At 46.2% G+C, this 22,685-nt stretch overlaps 2 protein-coding genes across 2 annotated transcripts in view; one reads left to right on the plus strand and one right to left on the minus strand.

Annotated features, from left to right (window-relative positions):
• LOC309550268 (uncharacterized protein) overlaps window positions 1-22,685 on the plus strand; it is a gene marked incomplete at both ends in the record, with an annotated part of 461,917 nt that overhangs the window by 399,106 nt on the left and 40,126 nt on the right. The window lies entirely within an intron of this gene.
• Window positions 1-22,685, minus strand: part of LOC309549900 (uncharacterized protein) — a gene marked incomplete at its 5' end in the record, with an annotated part of 101,551 nt that overhangs the window by 60,250 nt on the left and 18,616 nt on the right. Inside the window, 6 exon segments of the mRNA XM_082250391.1 lie at window positions 6,256-6,327; window positions 6,424-6,441; window positions 7,114-7,164; window positions 12,117-12,202; window positions 12,319-12,442; window positions 12,529-12,696. Coding sequence (XP_082106517.1) covers window positions 6,256-6,327; window positions 6,424-6,441; window positions 7,114-7,164; window positions 12,117-12,202; window positions 12,319-12,442; window positions 12,529-12,696 — 519 coding nt within the window.

The following is a 22,685-nucleotide window of genomic DNA, read 5'->3' on the forward strand; positions in this document are numbered from 1 at the left end:
CCTTGACTGACATTTTTTACACTTTTGGGGTTACCAGTGACATTTCTACAGTAATCAGTGCTATACATATGCACTGTTACAGTAAAAATACACTGGCAGTGAAGGGGTTTTTTTTTAAAGGGAGGGGCTATGTGTGTCCCTAGGGGCGTGCTTTCTACTGTGATTGGCTGTGGCTTCAGCTGTATGAACGGTGATCAACGGTTCTACATAGTAGAACCGTATGATCATCATTCATACACAGGGGAGAATGACAGGCAGCTTGTTTACACAAGCCGCCTGACTTTCTCCCTCTCCCCCGCTGATCGCCGAGTGACCGGCGGACATCGGGTCCGCCGGTCACACGCGCGGGGGTGTCCATGACCACGCGGGAGCGCGCCTCCAGGGGCGCGCGCTCGCTCCCTAGACCCTCACAAGCAAGCGACGTAGACCTACGTCACTTTGCCTGTGAGGGGCTGACCGCCGACATAGATAGTCGTGCGGCGGTCGGCAAGTGGTTAAAAAAGCCTCTTAATATCTGAACAACTTTGATACTTGTCATGTCAGCTGTCTAGAAAAGTCAAAGCTCAGTTTGCTATGATTGCAAAAGGATCTGCACACCTACCGGAAGTTTCTTGTCATGTGGACTGCGATGGTCCTGAAGAGAAGAATATTATGTATGAACATTGTATGAGTTCTTAGGTGTTGCAGTGAAGTCTTATGGAGGACTAGTTGTCAAAGGAGGAGTCAACAAAAGACTTGGCGTTCATACACTGTTAGACCAACACATAATTTTTTTTTAGACTTTTTGATTTTTAGGTTCGTTTTGTCACATGTTTATTTTTTTAATATTTTGTATATTTTAGCCTTGACAAAGCAAAGTGAGATTTTTCTGCAGAAGTAAATGGGATACATAATTCAGGAGAAATATGAACTAGAAAAATATATATATTTAAACTAAGATTAGGCAGTTGGAGGGAGAGGTCAGGGAATTCAGAAGGGATTGATAGGAATTGTAATTTTATCTGCTTTTCTTAAAAATACATTTTATGTTAGGTTTTGTATGTGTTATGAGACCTAGTTTGTTCCTTATTCCTCATATCAGCACCTCCAGGATCCACATCTGGGTAAGCCATAACTCATGAAGGCCACATTCAAGCAAATAGGTGACTCATTATCAGGGCTTGTTTTCTCAGAGAATAGGTGCAGGAATTACCCCTTTGTCTGCCCCTATCCACCTCTGAGCATCATTCCTTTGTTCCACCCCCTACCCACCTCCGAGCACCATTCCTTGGTTCCAACCCCTACCCACCTCCGAGCACCATTCCTTGGTTCCACCCTGTACCCACCTCCAAGCACCATTCCATTCCTTGGTTCCATCCTCTACCCACCTTCAAGCACCATTTCTTGGTTCCATCCCCTACCCACCTCCCAGTACTGCTCTTTTAGACAATACAGAACAAGGTATCATTTTGTGGTGCTACGTAATTTGTGGAATTTGCTAATGATTGATAACAAGAAAAACAGTAAAATAGATCCCCTGCGGCTAGTAACAATAGATCCCCTAACAATGGACCACACGTAACAAAATTCCTCCCCTAGCAACAATAGACTCCTGGCTGCAACAACAGGTCTCCCCACAGCCAGCATCAATAGACTTCCTGTCAGCAAGCAACAACAGACCCCCTCCCAGCAACAACTGACCCCCCAGAAATTTAAGACTCCCCCCCAGCAACAGTAGGTCCTCCACCAATGTCCAAATTGGGCCCAAAGTGTAAATATTTTGTGTGGCAACCATTATTTTCCAGCACTACCTTAACCCTCTTGGGCATGGAGTTCACCAGAGCTTCACATGTTGCCACTGGAGTCCTCTTCCACTCCTCCATGATGACGTCACGGAGCTGGTGGATGTTAGAGAACTTGCGCTCCTCCACCTTCCATTTGAGGATGCCCCACAGATGCTCAATAGGGTTTAGGTGTGGAGACATGCTTGGCCAGTTTATCACCTTCATCCTCAGCTTCTCTAGCAAGGCAATGGTCATCTTGGAGGTGTGCTTGGGGTTGTTATCATGTTGGAATACTGCCCTATGGCCCAGTTTTCGAAGGGAGGGGATCATACTCTGCTTCAGTATGTCACAGTACATGTTGGCATTCATGGTTCCCTCAATAAACTGTAGCTCCCCAGTGCCGACAGCACTCATGCAGCCCCAGACCATGACACTCCCACCACCATGCTTGACTGTAGGCAAGACACACTTGTCTTTGTACTCCTCACCTGGTTGCCGCCACACATGCTTGACACCATCTTAACCTAGGTTTATCTTAGTCTCATGAGACCACAGGACATGGCTCCGGTAATCCATGCCCTTAGTCTGCTTGTCTTCAGCAAACTATTTGTAGGCTTTATTGTGCATCATCTTTAGAAGAGGTTTCCTTCTGGGATGACAGCCATGCAGACCAATTTGATGCAGTGTGCGGCGTATGGTCTGAGCACTGACAGGCTGACCCCCCCCCCCCCACCCCTTTTACCTCTGCATCCATGCTGGCAGCACTCATACGTCTATTTCCCAAAGACAACCTCTGGCAAGGAGGCTGAGCACGTGCACTCAACTTCTTTGGTCCACCATGGCGAGGCCTGTTGTAAATAAAACCTGTCCCGTTAAAACACTGTATCGTCTTGGCCACCATGCTGCAGCTCAGTTTCAATGTCTTGGCAATCTTCTTATATCCTAGGCCATCTTTATGTAGAGCAACAATTCTTTTTTTCAAATCCTCAGAGTTCTTTGCCATGAGGTGCCATGTTGAACTTCCAGTGACCAGTATGAGAGAGTGTGAGCGATAACACCAAATTTACCACACCTGCTGCTCATTCACACCTGAGACTTTGTAACACTAACGAGTCACATGACACCGGGGAGGGAAAATGGCTAATTGGGCCCAATTTGGACATTTTCACTTAGGGGTGTACTCACTTTTGTTGCCAGCGGTTTAGACATTAATGGCTGTGTGTTGAGTTATTTTGAGGGGACAGCAAATATACACTGTTATACAAGCTGTACACTCACTACTTTACATTGTAACAAAGTGTCATTTCTTCAGTGTTGTCACATGAAAAGATAGAATAAAAAATTTACAAAAATGTGAGCGGTGTACTTACTTTTGTGAGATACTGTATATTTTATCTTGTACCTAGGACCTTCAGGACAGATACCTATATACACAATACATTTTGTTCTGATTTTACCCCTGTGTCCGCCCCAGGTCGGGTTAATTTGTTGGGGGTTGGAAGGAATGCCATGTGCTAGTAAACCATGTTTGTATTTATTATGATGTACATAAATACAGATTATGTTCTATGTCTATGAAACACTAATATCGAGTCTGTTAGAAAACTGTCTGTACATCTTCATAGTCCTGAAGAAGCCTTGTGTGAAACGCGTTGACTAGTGAACAGACGAAGATAGAGGAATATGATCCGAAGCAAACACAGTAACGTGACTCCCTCCCTAATGGTTAATGCAAACAAAAAACAGAGGTCGTAGGACTTTATATGAGGCCGGTCACCAACTAAGATATACAAAAATAGAATCTGAACGTAGTCATTTATTATACATACAGTAATTGATACAAATGTTGACATCAGTAACAAATATGATGCAGACACGTATACAAAAAAAGCGGAGACAAAAAAATTCATATAGTAAGGAGATTGTTATAATAGTAATAAGATATATTCAGTAATAAAGTACATGGTCGTCACTAAATGTTACATCTAAGTGAAGAGAGGAAATATCTATACCTACACGAACCTTATGGTATATACCAACTTATCCTTATATATGTATGATGTACATGAGTGAAATTAGTAGGAGACATTGATCTCCTGTGTACGAGCTGAGCTCAGTTTGGGGCCAGTTTCCTCATTTTATTGAGATCTGGTTTTAGATAAATCAATAAATGTTATTTTAGGATAAATCCATGGAGTTGTCATCTGTCTCATGCTGTGCCCTTAAAGTCCACACATATGACAGTGGTTCCTTGTGAACATCTGTAGTTTCCATTTCTCTGAACAGATAGGATGTTGGGACTCTCATTAAAAAAATTACCTGGGGTCCCCTCCCCCCCCAGTCTATACCAGGCCCATGCCAAAATGTAAAAAAAATAAATGGCGTGGGGTCCCCCCAAAATCCATACCAGATCTTAACCTGAGCATGCAGTTCGGCAAGTCAGGAAAAGGGGGACAAGCGAGAGCCCCCCCCCCTTCTAACCCATACAAGGCCACATGCCCTCACCATGGGGTGGGGGTGGGTGTTTTGTGGCAGTTCTGCCCCCCCACCCCAAAGCACCTTGTCCCCATGCTGATGGGGACAATGGCCTCTTTCCCACAACCGTGGCCTGGGGTTGTGGGGGTCTGCAGACAGGGGGATCATCGTAATCTGAAAGCCCCTTTTACCAAGGGGACCCCAGATCCTCATGTGAAAGAGTATCGGGACCATAGTACCTGTACCTATTCACTAAAAAAAGTGTCAAAAAGCAATAAATATACAAACACAATTTTTAAAAAAATATTTTTTTAAAAAATAAAAGCCAGCCTTCCCCCGATGTAGATCCGTCATCAATCACAATGCCTTCCGCACCCGAAAAAATAAATAAAAAAAGACGCTCTCGCCATCATGGAGGCCCTCTGCCTACTGCAGGTTCCGCATTTACATTGGTAAGAGGCGGGGCCACCTGTCTACATCACCTTTTTTCAATAATGGCCCCTAAGGGCCTGATATGGACTGGGGGTCGGGGGAGCACATCATTTTTTTCTATTGCCGGGAAATGCCGGCATTCTTTTCTTTCCATTCATCTGTCAGTGGGGAAGCCCGCTGACAGCTGATGAGTCATGGTTGGTAAGGATGCGGGCGGGCGGCTTCCCGGCTTGCTGATTAACAACCAGCTATTTCTTCACAAAGAATTAGCACCGGTCGATTGGTTTTTTTTGACTGATCGGAATTCGAATCATTCTGAAAAGTTGGAATTCATTAGAAAATCAATAAACAAAACAAATTTTAACAGATTTCAACAAAATTCATTACAATTTCATTTGGAGATTTGGATACATCCGAATCTAGGAATAACCAAAAATATGTCGGAATTTGTATTCGCACCGAAACGAATTTCATGTGTCTAACACTTAATGGCCACCCGCTAGCAGCTGGGCTCCCAGCCAATGCAAATGGCCGCCGGTGGCAGGGCCCACTCTCCAGGCATGGATCCTCTACATATGTGTGCCATAACACCACCCCGCTGATAGCTGGGGACTCAATGACCACTCGGGACATCCTGGAAGACTTCTGGATACCAAAGGAAGCTCCTGACATCCCGCACAGCTGCCCAGCACCAGACCCGCCGACCAATACTTCCAATAGGTAGGAAAACTTCATACAGAAATGGACCTATAAGTGAGGAGGACAAAAAAGGAATGCAGCCATTGGCTTATTTTGAACATTTATAGGGGTGGGGGCGAGGGCGGGGCTACCCAAAGGTATGCGGCCATGGACATCTGTCAGGAAAGCACATTTTGGCCACTAGATTGAACTGACCATTATAGGAAATCCCAATTCGCCATGACCGGGGGAATGCGGGTCACATTTCATCAACACATTTATAACAACCAGATCTGTAAGCGTTTGTGAAATCTTCCTGCACAAAATGTACTCAGCCAATGAAAGGTAAGGACTCCATTTTTATTTTTCTCCTGCTATCAATGGCCAACACGGGACAACACTTCATCCATGTCTTTGGTGATCTCTGATCTCCTTATGAAGTGTTTCTTACATGATGAAGATCAGCCATGGAGTATATCTGAGGTGTATATCAGGGTGTGCTTCTTCCCCACATGTCCACCAACATTCATATAGAAGACATTTCCCGCACTCAAGGCACTAATACACCTCCAGGGTTGTGTGGGACCCCTGATGTACAGGAAGACAGGACTTCAGTGCGGGAACATTTCCCTCACTCAGGACAGGAAAATGGCTTCTCACCCGTGTGAGATCTCCGATGTCTGTAAAGATGGGACTTCTGTGAAAAACATTTCCAGCAATCAGGACAGGAATACGGCTTCTCAGCAGTGTGCGATCTCTGATGCTCGGAAAGATGGGACTTCTGTGAAAAACATTTCCCGCACTCAGGACAGGAATACGGTTTTTCACCAGTGTGCAATCTCTGATGTCTGGAAAGAGCGGACTTATCTGCAAAACATTTCCTACACTCAGGACAGGAATACGGCTTCTCACCAGTGTGTAATCTCTGATGTGTGGAAAGATATGACTTCTGTGAAAAACATTTCCCGCACTCAGGACAGGAATACAAGTTCTCACCAGTGTGCAATCTCTAATGTCTGGAAAGAGAGGACTTATCTAAAAAACATTTCCCGCACTCAGGACAGGAATACGGCTTCTCCCCAGTGTGGAATCTCTGATGTCTGGAAAGACTGAACTGCTCTGAAAAACATTTCCCTCACTCAGGACAGAAATACGGCTTCTCCCCAGTGTGGAATCTCTGATGTCTGGAAAGAGCGGACTTATCTGAAAAACATTTCCAGCAATCAGGACAGGAGTACGGCTTTTAACCAGTGTGCAATCTCTGATGTCTGGAAAGACTGAACTGCTCTGAAAAACATTTCCCACACTCAGGACAGGAATACGGCTTCTCCCCAGTGTGGAATCTCTGATGTCTGGAAAGACTGAACTGCTCTGAAAAACATTTCCCTCACTCAGGACAGAAATACGGCTTCTCCCCAGTGTGGAATCTCTGATGTCTGGAAAGAGCGGACTTATCTGAAAAACATTTCCAGCAATCAGGACAGGAATACGGCTTCTCAGCAGTGTGCGATCTCTGATGCTCGGAAAGATGGGACTTCTGTGAAAAACATTTCCCGCACTCAGGACAGGAATACGGTTTTTCACCAGTGTGCAATCTCTGATGTCTGGAAAGAGAGGACTTATCTGAAAAACATTTCCCACACTCAGGACAGGAATACGGCTTCACACCAGTGTGCAATATCTGATGTCTGGAAAGAGTGGACTTATCTGAAAAACATTTCCCACACTCAGGACAGGAATACGGCTTCTCACCAGTGTGCACTCTCTGATGGTTGGAAAGATCAGACTTCTGTGAAAAGCATTTCCCACACTCAGGACAGGAATACAAGTTCTCACCAGTGTGCAATCTCTGATGTCTGGAAAGAGCGGACTTATCTGAAAAACATTTCCTACACTCAGGACAGGAATACGGTTTCTCACCAGTGTGCAATCTCTGATGTCTGGAAAGATATGACTTCTGTGAAAAACATTTCCCGCACTCAGGACAGGAATACGGCTTCTCACCAGTGTGCAATCTCTGATGTGTGGAAAGAGCGGACTTTTGTAAAAAACATTTCCCACACTCAGGACAGGAATACAGCTTCTCACCAGTGTGCAATCTCTGATGTGTGGAAAGATATGACTTCTGTGAAAAACATTTCCCGCACTCAGGACAGGAATACGGCTTCTCACCAGTGTGCAATCTCTGATGTCTGGAAAGACTGAACTGCTCTGAAAAACATTTCCCACACTCAGGACAGGAATACGGCTTCTCCCCAGTGTGGAATCTCTGATGTCTGGAATGAGCGGACTTATCTGAAAAACATTTCCCGCACTCAGGACAGGAATACGGCTTCTCACCAGTGTGCAATCTCTGATGTGTGGAAAGAGCGGACTTTTGTAAAAAACATTTCCCACACTCAGGACAGGAATGCGGCTTCTCACCAGTGTGAGATTTTTTATGCACATTAAGTTTGGATTTAAAACTGAAACACTTCCCGCACTCAGTACAGGAGAACCTCTTATCTGGTGGAAGGACAGCACCGTCCCTCACAGTCTGAGGTTCCTCAGGATAAGAGGAATACGATGGTCCAGCACCCTCCCTCACAGTCTGAGGTTCCTCAGGATAAGAGGAATACGATGGTCCGGCACTGTCCCTCACAGTCTGAGGTTCCTCAGGATAAGAGGAATACGATGGTCCGGCACCGTCCCTCACAGTCTGAGGTTCCTCAGGATAAGAGGAATACGATGGTCCGGCACTGTCCCTCACAGTCTGAGGTTCCTCAGGATATGAGGAATACGATGGTCCGTCTACACTGTGTGGTGCCGGATGGACATTTGAGGTAGCCGGGTTTTCTCCTAGACTATACTGTGTGATGTCCTCATCTTCTAATTTACAGTCTGGAGACAAAGTGAGACAATCCTCTGAGGTTTTCCTCATCTCCCGTCCATCTACTAAAATAGAAATAAAAAGATCATTACTAGACATCAGCAGATTGGTTCCCCTAAACCAGGACTCCGCCCACATCAGACAGCTTTGTCTCTGAGGATCTTACAATTCCCCCCTCAAGGTAACTAGTAAATGGGACCTCTGATCTCCTACCTGTTCATTTCTTTATTCATGGACCTTAGCCAGAGAGTGAGGAAACAACGAGAACTGTCTTTTATAGGAGTGACAGTGATGAGGGGATTATAGGACGAGCGTCCCCTCCCCCTCTATCACTCATTGCCATCTTCCCAACACAAGAAGTGGTGGACTTCCTTTTTTAGTCCATGATTTAGTCATGAATAACACCGGGGCTGAGCCCCACCAGAGGTCAGAGAGTGAGGATGGGGGGAGAACAACCAAGATGAAGACTGGACTAATCCTGAAGACCACCATCATTGGGATACTGACTCCTCCCTCATTATCACTTTCTGTTTAAGGTTCCAAAGTTGGAGGATGTTATCACATTATTATCACCATGTAAAAGTCTGTCCTCCAATCTAATCATCAGATATAAATGTGATATAAAATAAAGCATAAATCGGTGCAATAATGTAGTGTAAAGAATGGTGTATAAATATTCACAGAAACATTCACCCAATGGCAGCTTACATTCAGAAAGTTTCATTCACTAAACACAAAAACAAATAAAAAATCAAATAAAATGCAGCCCAAAAGAAAATGAAAATAAATTTCTTCACCCAAATCTGTAGACAATAAGTCTTCCTCTTCCTCCACGGTATATATGGGGGGGGGGGGATAGAAAATATGGGCGGAGCCTGCGCAGGGACATCCCAGGGAAGGGGTATCTGAGTGAAGGATCTCATTGTGAAGCTTGTTTAGTCCGCACTGCTCAGGTCCCGGCTTTGTAATTCTATCATCTTGGATTTTAATGTTGAATAAAGCAGATAGACGGAAAGCACTAGAGGGGGTGTTATTTTCTACCCTCCCCTCCCCCCCATATATACCGTGGAGGAAGAGGAAGGAGGAGAGGAGTGAGCGATATCCCTAGAGGGGGAAGGGATCTGTGGGACTCGCTGGTAACACAGGAGTCAGATGGTAAGGTCAGTGGAAGTGACCACCAGCACCTTTCTCATCTGCAATTTCTGCACTCGCACTTTATCATTTATATTGGCCCTGACTGATGACTCATGTCACATGACACACATTTCTATCCTCTTATTGGACGATCACATTACTATTTATTCATTTCCTGACACTGTTTAATAGATTTCATATTTTTGAATTTTAAGTCTGATTGTTACACGGCGCGGTGATATCGCACAGATTGGATTATTATTTCCCACTTATTGTCCACAGATTTGGGGGAAGAAATTTATTTTCATTTTCGTTTGATTTTTTCATCAGATATAAAATGTCCAGCTGGTATGAAATGAGCGTAAATAAGAGAATCCATATTATGTGTATACAGTATCTGACAAAAGTAAGTACACCCCTCACATTTGTGTAAATATTTTATTCTATCTTTTTATGTGACAACACTGAAGAAATGACACTTTGGTACAATGTAAAGTAGTGAATGTACAGCTTGTATAACAGTGTAAATTTGCTGTCCCCTCAAAATAACTCACCACACAGCCATTAATGTCTAAGCCGCTGGCAACAAAAGTGAGTACACCCCTAAGTGACAATGTCCAAATTAGGCCCAATTAGCTATTTTCCCTCTCCAGTGTCATGTGACTCGTTAGTGTTATAAGGTCTCAGGTGTGAATGGGCAGCAGGTGTGGTAAATTTGGTGTTATCGCTCTCACTCTCTCATACTGGTTACTGGAAGTTCAACATGAGGGCAAAGAACTCTCTGAGGATCTAAAATAAAAAGAATTGTTGCTCTACAAAAAGATGGCGTAGGCTATAAGAAGATTGCCAAGACCCTGAAACTGAGCTGCAGCATGGTGGCCAAGACCATACAGCGGTTTACCAGGACAGGTTCTACTCAGAACAGGCCTCGCCATGATCGACCAAAGAAGTTGAGTGCCGTGCTCAGCGTCATATCCAGAGGTTGTCTTTGGGAAATAGACGTATGAGTGCTGCCAGCATTGCTGCAGAGGGTGAAGGGGTGGGGGAGGGGTCAGCCTGTCAGTGCTCAGACCATACACCGCACACTGAATCAAATTGGTATGCATGGCTGTCATCCCAGAAGGAAGCCTCTTCTAAAGATGATGCACAAGAAAGCCCGCAAACAGTTTGCAGAAGACAAGCAGACTAAGGACATGGATTACTGGAACCATCTCCTGTGCTGTGATGAGACCAAGATAAACTTATTTGGTTCACATGGTGTCAGGCGTGTGTGGCGGCAACCAGGTGAGGAGTACAAAGACAAGTGTGTCTTGCCTACAGTCAAGCATGGTGGTGGGAGTGTCATGGTCTGGGGCTGCATGAGTGCTGCCGGCACTGGGGAGCTACACTTCATTGAGGGAACCATGAATCCCAACATTTACTGTGACATACTGAAGCAGAGCATGATCCCCTTCCTTCGGTGACTGGGCCGCAGGGCAGTATTCCAACATGATAACAACACCAAACACACCTCTAAGACGACGGCTGGCCTGCTAGAGAAGCTGAGGGTAAAGGTGATGGACTGGACAAGCATGTCTCCAGACCTAAACCCTATTGAGCATCTGTGGGCATCCTCAAATGGAAGATGGAGGAGTGCAAGGTCTCTAATATCCACCAGCTCCGTGATTTCATCATGGAGGAGTGGAAGAGGACTCCAGTGGCAACCTGTGAAGCTCTGGTGAACTCCATGCCCAAGAGGGGAAAATAATGGTGACCACACAAAATATTGACACTTTGGGCCAAATTTGGACATTGTCACTTAGGGGTGTACTCACTTTTTTTGCCAGCGGTTTAGACATTAATGGCTGTGTGTTGAGTTATTTTGAGGGGACAGCAAATTGACACTGTTATACAAGCTGTACACTCACTACTTTACATTGTAGCAAAGTGTAATTTCTTCAGTGTTGTCACATGAAAAGATAGAATAAAATATTTCCAAAAATGTGAGAGGTGTACTTACTTTTGTGAGATACTGTAGCAGTCGGTAGAGGGGTTAGAGCAGAAGTCTGTAATACAACATAGAGTATATAGCGCATGGGTCAGGACTCATAATATTGGTATTCAGTAGTCAGTGGTGGATTACATGTATTTATGTCATGTATGTACATATTTAGTGTTAGTGACCCACCTGTGCTGATCTCTGTAGGAGTGTCCTCCCCTATAAATGTCCCCGTTATTCCATCCTCCTCCATAGATTGCTGATCATCCCTCACATACCTCTCTTCTTCTTCTGCTTTAACCTCAAATTCTATATCGATTGGATCTCCACTCTAGAAAATGAGAGAGAATATCATCTGTAAAATATAAGCTTTAAAACTGTGATATTATGAACAAAAAAAAAAAGAAAAAACACATCCTCCCCAGAAGTCCATGTTCTAGATGCTCCAATCCACCAACCTTGTAACAGTGAGGGATGGTGTGACCTTCCTGTGTGGAATCCCGGGAATACAGAGGACGGGGACATCTCTCTGGTGAGTTTCTGTAGCTGGATGACTCCACCATGGTGTCCTAGTACAGATCTTTGTGTTCCTTTAGAAACTCTGACTCCTCCATCACCCCATCCTCATCATCCTCCTCTTTTATCTCTTCTTTAACCTCAACTTTAGAATCTCTCAGGTTTCCACTCTGAATATATAATAAAAATGACATCAATGGTAACAATGCAGATAATGTACAGATCCTAATGATACTATCAGTGATTGTTCCTCATCTACCTGATGATGGTGAGGGATGGTGTGACCTTCCTGTGTGGAATCCCGGGAATACAGAGGACGGGGACATCTCTCTGGTGGGTTCCCATTACTGGATCCATCTGTAGGAAACACACACACTGACTGAATACATTGTTTCTATATGTTTATCAGATGATGGGGGATCTAGGTGGATCCTCCGTACTGCTCTCTCCTTTACAATAAAGTCTCCTCTTACCCGGTGATGTGAGGGGCGGCTGATTCTCCATCATGACGTCCTTATAGAGATCCTTGTGTCCTTCTAAATACTCCCACTCCTCCATGGAGAAATAGACAGTGACATCCTGACACCTTATAGGAACCTGACACACACAATGATACAGTCACCATCCAGACACATCCCTTGTCTGTTACTGGATAATGTCCCAGAATTCCCAGCACCACTCACCTCTCCTGTCAGCAGATGGACCATCATGGTGGTCAGTTCCAGGATCTTCTGCTCTTTGTTCCTCTCAGGTATCGGAGAACGAGGTGGAGGCACCACGGTGGGGCTCTGAGTCCTGCTCCATCCTCCTAAGATTGGCTCTCCACTAGACTCCTTCACTACAATATAATCCTACAAATCAGGAGAAAGATAAACCGATATCAATCATCTGACATCATCTACATGTCTATAATAAGAACATGGTCTATTGACCAGACTAGATAAGAGTGATGTCATGTGACCTCCCAGATTCCTCCTCACCTCTCTGGTCAGGACTGCAGCAGAGCTTTAAGAATCCATAGAAAGAACCGCTGAGCGCACAGGATACAAACCAGACTCTCCTCCCCATCCCTCCACTGCCAGGCTTTCTCTACAGCCTCCCTTTTTAAGGATTTCTTGTCTAAATGGATTTTTTTTTGTATGGCTAAGTGGATCTGAGCAGGAGAAGGAGAAAAAAGTGCCTAGAAGTAGAGGAGAAGTAGCCGATCGCCTTGTGCTTTCTGGGAATATTGGTCATAAGGGCCCATTGGACACAGGACACTTAGCAGGTGGAATTGCTGTGGATGGTAAATTGAGGACAAGTGCCAGGAGAAACTTTCCCATCATTTCAGTACAGGAAGAAAAGGAACATTTTTGAAATGCTCTCCATTTCTTTACATCTGGTAAGGAGCTGTCTGAACATTTGGTGAAGGGATAATTGATTCACCCTGAGTTTCTTGAGGTGTTATCAGGAGTTTCTCAATAGCTATCATTTATATGCCCTTTTGCATTTTTTATCTGGTAAGAAGCACATCAAGAAGGTGGTGGGAAACTGTCACCAACTTGTCGTGATCACTTCATCACCAGTTTATTTTCATCACATCTTCACATCATCATCTTTTCGTTGCACAAAGACTGAGTTTGTTTAACAGATATATTGGACAATTTGTGTCATTAGGCTGTAGACTCAGCATATTACCTTCATTGTTTTATATTGTATCTCACCCGGTGGACAATTTACTGAGTTTTGGATATTTTCTTTGGACTTTTATGTGTGGTCACGGTGTTGACTTAGCACATGTTTGAACACTTATCAATTATTGTTTGAATTGTTATCACGTGGTGGATTATATATTGCAATTTTGTATATATAAGAGTGATGTCATGTGACCTCCCAAAATCCTCCTCACCTCTCCTATCAGCAGGTAGATGATCTCCAGGGTGTGGCTTAATAACCTCTCAGTCATGTGACTCCGATCCTCCTCCATCCTCAATGGTGTGGTGGTCATCTGATCTATGTGGGTTTCTCTGTAGACGGATAATGAAGAATTATCTGGATTGCATTGGTTGGACAATATTAGGATGGGGATATAAGGGGTTATAGACGGGTTGCCCCTAGTGGGAATTGGAACATGTAGATTGGGTTAATTAGGGGGATCTTTTTATAAAGAGTGGTCACAGGTTATCTGAGACCATCAAGACCAATGCAGAGCCCAAAGCCCTTGATTGGACAGGAGGAGGGACAGTCCACTGCCAGAGTGTAGGGAATAGAGGAGAGTGCCCGTATTGAGGGATCAGATAAGTAAAAGTGCTTTTACTGGTTCCCTACACCAAAATTACCATGTAACCCTTGAAGTGGGGCTGCCCCCATTATACAAGGGTTAAATACTCATTTGGGTTTTGGTAATTTTTTGTTTCCCCAGAGACGGGCTTTAAACAAAATTACATTTTCACACACGATAAAATCTGCATGTTATGCTTGTAAAAACAAAGCGCCCCCCCACACACACGCACACAATTATGTCAACTCTTAAAACTGTGTGTCTCCATGAAATAGTGTCTAAATTCGCTACCCAACATTGTGCAAAGACAACGCTATAAAAGCGCTGTCAGGGACTCAATACCGTGCACAGGCGCACTGGCGTCGCTAACCGGCGAACGTCTATGCGCATGCGCTGAGGCTACCTTGGTAGAGTGTGAGGCTACCTCGGCAGAGTTTGAGGCTACCTCGGCAGAGTTCGAGGCTACCAAATTGGCGCCAAAACGGCCTATTTAAACACAGCTGTCACTCTAGGTAGTTGCTGTGTTGTCTTCAGCTCTCCTGTATCCTGTGCCTGTTATATCTGCTGTTCCTGTTTACCTGACCCGGCTTGTCTTTGGATTCTGATTACCTGCTGCCCGCCCTGACCTTGGCTTGTCCTTACCAAAGCAGTTAAGTCCCTGCAAGAGGGCTATACCCAGTTGGAGGGGCGTGTTCAGTCCCTAACCCCCTCCACAGACCCTACAGTTTCTGCTGCTTCCATGGCTCCCTCCGGGAATCCCTCCGGTCCGATGGTGGTGATGCTACCTCCTGAGCCAAGGGTCCCTACGCTGGGGATCGAAGCAAGTTCAGAGCCTTCCGCAATGCCTGCGAGCTGTACTTCTCCCTGCAACCCCGAACCTTCTCCTTGGAAGCAACCAAAGTGGGGTTCATCATATCCCAGCTTCAAGGTGAACCTCAGTCCTGGGCTCACCGCCTACTCGAAGAGCTCAGTAACCAGCTGGACTCCATGTCAGCTTTCTTTAAAGCAATGGCGTTGTTATACGAAGACCAACAGCGCACTGCTACAGCAGAAACCGTGCTCACTTCACTTCAACAGGGCCGTAGAGGATTACGTCACTGACTTCAGGCGTTGGAGTACGGACACTCACTGGAACGACGCAGCCTTGCGACATCAGTTCCGCCTGGGTCTTTCAGAAAACTTGAAAGATGAACTGGCCCGAGTGGGTTTACCCGAGACCTTAGAGGCATTAATCACCCTGGCTATACAGATAGACCGCCGGCTCCGTGAGCGTAGAGCAGAGGGGTCCACGCAGCAGACCCGCCCAGTCTGTATATTGCCATGGGTTCCTAATCCCATCCACACCTTCTCCTCCGGTGCCCGTTCCAGCAACTCTCCTCCGGTTACTGCTGAATCAGATACGTCAGAGCCGATGCAACTTGGGCTTATGCGTCCTTCCTTATCAACAGAAGAACGCTCACGACGACGTCTGAACAACCCGTGTCTGTACTGCGGAGAGGCCGGACACTTTGTACGCTCATGCCCAGCAAAGATGCGTAAGTGTCTTTCTATATTCCCCTCAAGTTATCCAGTTTCTGTCAAAAATACCACTCACCTGGCTCTCTCTATCTCATTCCAGCTCCCAGAAGGCCCGATCCCGGTCACCGCTATTATTGATTCCGGGGCATGCAGCTGCTTCATTGACCTTACCTTTGCTGCTCATCGACGCATTCCCACTTCGACCCAAGTCGCAGGGACTCTCCATCTTCCTAGCGGATGGGTCCCACATCAAGTCTGGGCCAGTAACCCAAGAAACCCCTCCACTGCCTGTGGCCACTCTCGAAGGACACAAGGAGTTTTTGTGCCTGGATTCCATCTCTTCTCCCATGTTTCCGGTTATTCTGGGGTTACCCAGGTTGCAGGCGCGCAACCCGCATATTAATTGGACTTCTGGAGACGTCAAGTTCCAGTCCCCTTACTGCCAGAATTATTGCCTGCCAGTACGCCATAGTGCTCCTAGCACTCTACTCTGTATGGATGCTGATAAGGAGATACGTTCCTCTGTCCCAGTATCTTATCAAGAATACTTGGATGTCTTCAGTAAACAGGGGGCTGAGACCTTACCCCCCCCCACCGCCCCTATGATTGTCCAATTCAATTGCTTCCGGGGGCTGAGATCCCTTTCGGACGTATCTTTCCTTTATCGGAACGAGAATTGGGTACCCTTAAAGACTATGTGACGGAGAATCTAGAGAAGCGATTCATCCGACCCTCTACTTCTCCGGCAGGAGCTGGGATCTTTTTTGTGGAGAAAAAAAAGACCATTCACTTCGGCCATGTGTGGACTACCGTGAGTTAAATAAAATTACGGTCAAAAACCGGTACCCCCCTACCCTTGATTCCTGAACTCTTCCAGAGACTAAGAACCGCCTCTGTATTCACCAAACTGGACCTGCGGGGAGCCTACAATTTGGTCCGTATTAGGGAGGGGGACGAATGGAAGACAGCATTCCGCACCCGATTTGGGCATTATGAATATTTGGTGATGCCTTTCGGGCTCTGCAATGCCCCGGCCACCTTCCGGCACTTCATCAACGACATCTTCAGAGACTATCTGGACATCTTTGTAATTGTCTACCTGGACGATATCTTGGTCTTCTCTTCCTCCCTGGCCCAGCACAGAGAACACGTTAAAAAGGTACTCCACCGACTCCGGCTACACAGGCTCTACGCAAAACCCGAGAAATGTGAATTTGAACAGCAGAGTATCCAATTCCTCGGGTTAATAATCTCCTCTGAAGGGGTCAAAATGGACCCTCAGAAGGTCTCCGCCATCCTGGATTGGCCCGCACCGGTGGATAAAAAGGGGATTCAGCGTTTCATAGGATTCGCAAATTTCTACAGGAAATTTATCAAGGGGTTCTCTTCCATCATCGCCCCTATTACCCTGCTCACCAAACAAGGTACCCGCTTCCACTGGTCTACCGAGGCGCAAGTCGCATTTACAGCCCTGAAGGAGCTGTTTACTTCTGCTCCTATCCTCAGCCACCCTGATCCCGCTCTGCCTTACATCCTCGAAGTAGACACCTCGGAAATCGCAGTAGGAGCAGTCATCTCCCAGCGTCAAGGTCTCAAGGACCTGATTCATCCGGTAGCTTTCTTCTCCCGTAAGCTTTCTCCTGCGGAGAGGAACTATGATGTAGGGGATCGGGAACTCCTTGCCATCAAGACCGCCCTGGAGGAGTGGAGCTATCTATTGGAAGGGGCGGCACATCCCATACTCCTCTACACAGATCATAAGAACCTGGAGTATTTGAGGACGGCCAAACGCCTGAGACCTCGCCAAGCAAGGTGGGCACTTTTTTTTCCTAGATTTACGTTCCATATAATGTACCAACCGGGTTCCAAGAATATGAATCCCGATGCTCTCTCTCAAATGTACGACAGTTCTAAAGAGATCCTTGTACCTGACACCATCTTAACCCAAGGTAACTTTCTACTATTACAGTCTGACCTTCTTACCACTCTGAGACAAGCCACAGTAAATGCTCCCCATCCTGCTGGAACTATACTGGTACCCAGAAATGGACTGCTATGGAGAGGGGATCAAATTTACATTTCAGAAAGTGCTTGTGTGTCCATCCTTGGACTGTATCATGACCACCCGATGGCTGGTCATTTCGGGATCCATAAGACCCTGGATCTTGTGCAGCGCATGTTCTGGTGGCCCGACTTGGGGAAGTGTTGTAAACAATATGTTTCCTCCTGTACTGTCTGCACACGAAGCAAGGCAACCCGAAATAAGGCATGGGGCCTGCTCAGACCACTACCAGTCCCTGACAGAACATGGAAGATGATTGCCATGGATTTCATCGTGGAACTTTCTCCATCAGACGGTTATTCTGCAATCTTCTTGGTAGTAGACCGTCTGTCGAAAATGGCTCACTTCATACCACTAAGAGGTACACCCTCCGCACTTGAGACGGCGCAGGTCTTCATCAGGTAAATTGTAAGACTCCACGGGGTCCCAATGAACATTGTGTCGGATAGAGGTGTCCAATTTACTTCTCGCTTCTGGAGAGCTTTATGTGATTCACTGAAAATCAAGCTGTCAATGTCCTCCGCATACCATCCCCAGACTAACGGGCAGACTGAGAGGACCAACCAGACCCTCGAGCAATATATCCGATGCTTCACCACCTTTGTTCAAGATGACTGGGTCTCGCTACTACCATCAGCAGAGTTCGCATACAATAACGCCAAACACTCGGCTACAGGTCAGTCCCCATTCTACGCTAACTACGGGTTTCACCCATCTTTCTTGCCCTGCTTTATTCCTGAACCTACAGTGCCAGCAGTCCGGGATATCTTGGAGTTCCTTAAGGAGAACTACAAAGTCTTACAGGATGCCATGACCAAGGCTCAGACCTCCAATGAAGAGTCCTTTGACAAAAGAAGGAGAGGTGAGTTGGTTCTCCAGCCTGGCAACCTGGTATGGTTTAGCCACCACCAATCTCCGATTGGCATGCCCTTCCAAAAAACTGGCACCAAAGTTTATTGGCCCGTTCCCTGTGAGGAGAAAATTAAATGAGGTATCTTACGAATTGACGCTTCCCGATTCCCTCAAGATCCATCCAGTCTTCCACGTTTCACTCTTGAAACCTGCAGTACCTGATTCCTTTCCTGGTAGAAGTTTGGAACCACCTGCTCCTGTCACCATCAACGGGGATGAAAAATTTGAGGTGGAGGCCATCCTAGACTGCAGAAGGCGGAGGAACCAGCTACAATACCTGGTTAAGTGGAGGGGCTACGGCCCCGAAGAAAATTCCTGGGAATCGGTACAGAATTTCCATGCCCAGGACTTAATCCAGAATTTTTTTCCCGCAACCATCCCCACAAAAGGAACCTTTTGGGCACCTGGAGGTTGCCCTTAAGGGGGGGGCAATGTCAGGGACTCAATACCCTGTGCAGGCGCACTGGCGTAGCTAAAAGGCGAATGCCTATGCGCATGCACTGAGGCTACCTCGGTAGAGTTCGAGGCTACCTCGGTAGAGTTCGAGGCTACCAAATTGGCTTATTTAAACACAGCTGTCACTCTAGGTGATTGCTGTGTTGTCTTCAGCTCTCCTGTATCCTGTGCCTGTTATATCTGCTGTTCCTGTTTACCTGACCCGGCTTTTCTTTGGATTCAGATTACCTGCTGCCCGCCCTGACCTTGGCTTGTCCTGACTATCCTCCTGTCTCATCCTGATCTGTTTACCTGCTACCATCTATTGGTCCTGGACCTGTTCCTGGCTCTCCCAGGCAATCTGGGGGGGCCGCGACCTGGTGTTAGCAAGCAGCCAAGTCCATCCCCACCATCTGGGGCCCTGGTAAAAACCGGCTAACAGTTAAGCCCCGTACACACGTACCGATTGTCAGCCGTAAATATTCGGCCGACGACCGATCGGCCGATTGTAGGCTTGTTAGTATGATGCTTCCGACAGCCAACAGCGCACTTTCGGCCGAAAAGAATCAGTCGTGCAGGCATTAAAATTTTTGTTGGCCAACACCAGAACGGCCGATTGTTCGCCAGTCAGTACAGAATTCGGCCGACAATCAGCAGATTTGCAAGACTGGGCATGCTCAGAAAAGAAAAAACACATGGAAAGTTAACCATCACATGACATCACTTGAGCAGTCGGCTGCTGTTGGCCGACAAAATTCATGTGCAGTCTTTTGCAGTTTTCAACAGACACGACAGCCCTGGACAAAAGACGGCCAATCGGTACGTGTGTACGGGGCTTTAAGCCCCGTACACACGTACCGATTGTCGGCCGAACGATCGGCCGTCTTTTGTCCAGGGCTGTTGTCTGTTGAAAACTGCAAAAGACTGCACACAAATTTTGTCGGCCAACAGCAGCAGACTGCAGAAGTGATGTCATGTGATGGTTAACTTTCCGTGTGTTTTTTCTTTTCTGAGCATGTCTTGCAAATCTGCTGATTGTCGGCCGAATTCTGTACTGACTGGCAAACAATCGGCCGTTCTGGTGTTGGCCAACAAAAATTTTAATGCCTACACGACTGATTCTTTTCGGCCGAAAGTGCATTGTCAGCTGTCGGAAGCATCATACTAACAAGCCTACAATTGGCCGATCAGTCGTCGGCCGAATATTTACGACCGACAATCGGTACGTGTGTACGGGGCTTTATACTCCGCGCCTCTGGTGAACCTGTGCCACACCAGTTACCCGGTAAGCCACTCATCTTACGTCAGGCTCTGCCACGTTACCCCCTGACAAGCGCCTACAGGTCATTCGTTTAGAGAAACCCGGTAATAATGGCCCCAGAATCATTGCTCTCACTCTAGTGTGCGGCCAATACCCTCCTTTGTGACAGCGTAATATAAATGACAGGTCCTCTTTAAGGAGACATTAGGGGTCTATTATACCTCCAATGCAACCTATGGACCCAGGTGAAGCTGATGAAGTACAGATCAGGATTAACCAGCTTCTTCACTGACTACAGTGACCAGGGAATGATGGCACTTAACCTGGAAGTGATGAAATGCTCATCTCTTCTGGATTCATTCACCAGAGAGGAGATCTGAGAACTGATCACCCTCCACTCCATCCACCATGCCGATCCTGGGCACATGGTTAATATAGTGAGGCATGGGGATATTCGTATCTTCAGAGGAAGGGTGTGAAAGGGCAAGTTTCAGGAGAACCCAAATCCGAATCTCATCCCTCATTACAAGAGACTGCTAAGGTGAGAAGATGATTGGTGGGAAAGGTGACAAATCTCCAGAATGAAGAGAATTTTTTGACCCCGTAAGTGGAGGAATGTTCTGACCCTGAAGGGGTTACTCTAGGTTTCCACACTATATATGTGTGTATCATCATCTGCTGGAGATAAAAGAGGTCACAGTGACTATGGAGGAAGAGGACGGACATGACGGGGGGGGGGGTTGCAGGGTGTAAACAGAAAATAAGATCTTATTACCTTGTCTGCTACCACGTCCAGCAATGTCTCCTCTCTACTTCCTCCCAACTCACCTCCCGAAAACGTCTTTTATACTTGACATCACTTCCTGTGACATCACTTCCTGTCTACAATTGACATTACTTCCTGTCTTCTATAGATACTTCCTGTCTGGGTGGAAGTGAGATCACCACCTTGTGGAGCTCAGAGGAACTGCTCATAGGGTGAACACGGCCTTGTGCTGTGTGTGTATGTACTGTATATCCTTATAGATGGGTCATCTCCACTCCTACCAAGGGGGGAGAAATATATTACTGCCTATTACCATCACACGCTCACCCCCCCCCCCCCCCCTTTCCTGGCCAGCCAGGCTGCATGCTCGGATTAACAGTTTGGTATTTATTTCCTGGTTGACCTCACACAGTTGTTTTTTGGTTTCTTTGATTTTACCACTTAAGCCCCGGAAGATTTTACCCCCTTCCTGACCAGGCCCTATTTTGCAATTCGGCACTGCGTGACTTTAAAGGACAATTGCGCAGTCGTGCGACGCTGTACCTAAACAAATTTGACGTCCTTTTTTTTCCCACAAACAGAGCTTTCTTTTGATCACTTGTGCGATTTTTTTGATCATGCGCTATAAACAAAAAAATAGCGACAATTTTGTAAAAATAACAATATTTTTCACATTTTTTTTATATTAAATTCCCCCAAAAAAATTTAAAAATCAAAATTTTTTAACATTTTTGGCCAATTTGTTTTCTGCTACATATGTTTGGTAAAAAAAATTGCAATAAGCGTATTTTGATTGGTTTGCGCAAAATGTTTTGCGTTTTTCAGAGTATTCAGAGTCTGGAATGTAATTTTGGGGGACTCAAAATTTGGGGGTGTGAAAGAAAAAAGTCTTTACTACTTTCCGACCTCCCTATAGCAGTTTTATTGCTACAGGGCAGCCGTGCTGCTCAGAACCCCATATATAGACGTGATCCTGCACTTCCAGGTAGCGTGCGCAAGTGCGCTCTGCCGGCGGCTCCCTACCACTGTGATTCTACACAGCAGGTCCCGCAGATGCGATGTCCGCCGGCACCCGCTGATCGTTCGGTACACAGGCAGAATGGCAATCCATCTATGTAAACAAGGCAGATTGCCGTTCTGTCAGTAGGGAAGGCATAGATCCTGTGTTCCTGCAAAGCAGAGGCACTGATCCATGCCTTCCCCTAGTAAAAGCACCTCCCCCAATACACAAACACTGGCTAGGCACACATTTATCCCTTTGATCGCCCCTGATGTTAACCCCTTCCCAGCCAGTGTCATTAGTACAGTGACATTTTTAGCACTGATCACTGTATTGGTGTCACTGGTTGTCAGTGTCAGTAAAGCCCCATACACACGTAGCGATCGTCCGCCAAACGATCGGCCGTCTTTTGTCCAGGGCTGTCCTGTCGGTTGAAAACTGCAAAAGACTGCACACGAATTTTGTCGGCCAACAACAGCCGACTGCAGAAGTGATGTCATGTGATGGTTAACTTTCCGTGTGTTTTTTCTTTTCTGAGCATGCCCAGTCTTGCAAATCTGCTGATTGTCGGCCGAATTCTGTAATGACTGGTGAACAATCGACCGTTCTGGTGACAGCCAACAAAT

Source organism: Pelophylax lessonae (genome assembly GCF_965119305.1).
Source record: "Pelophylax lessonae genome assembly, chromosome: 3".
Lineage (NCBI taxonomy): Eukaryota > Metazoa > Chordata > Amphibia > Anura > Ranidae > Pelophylax > Pelophylax lessonae.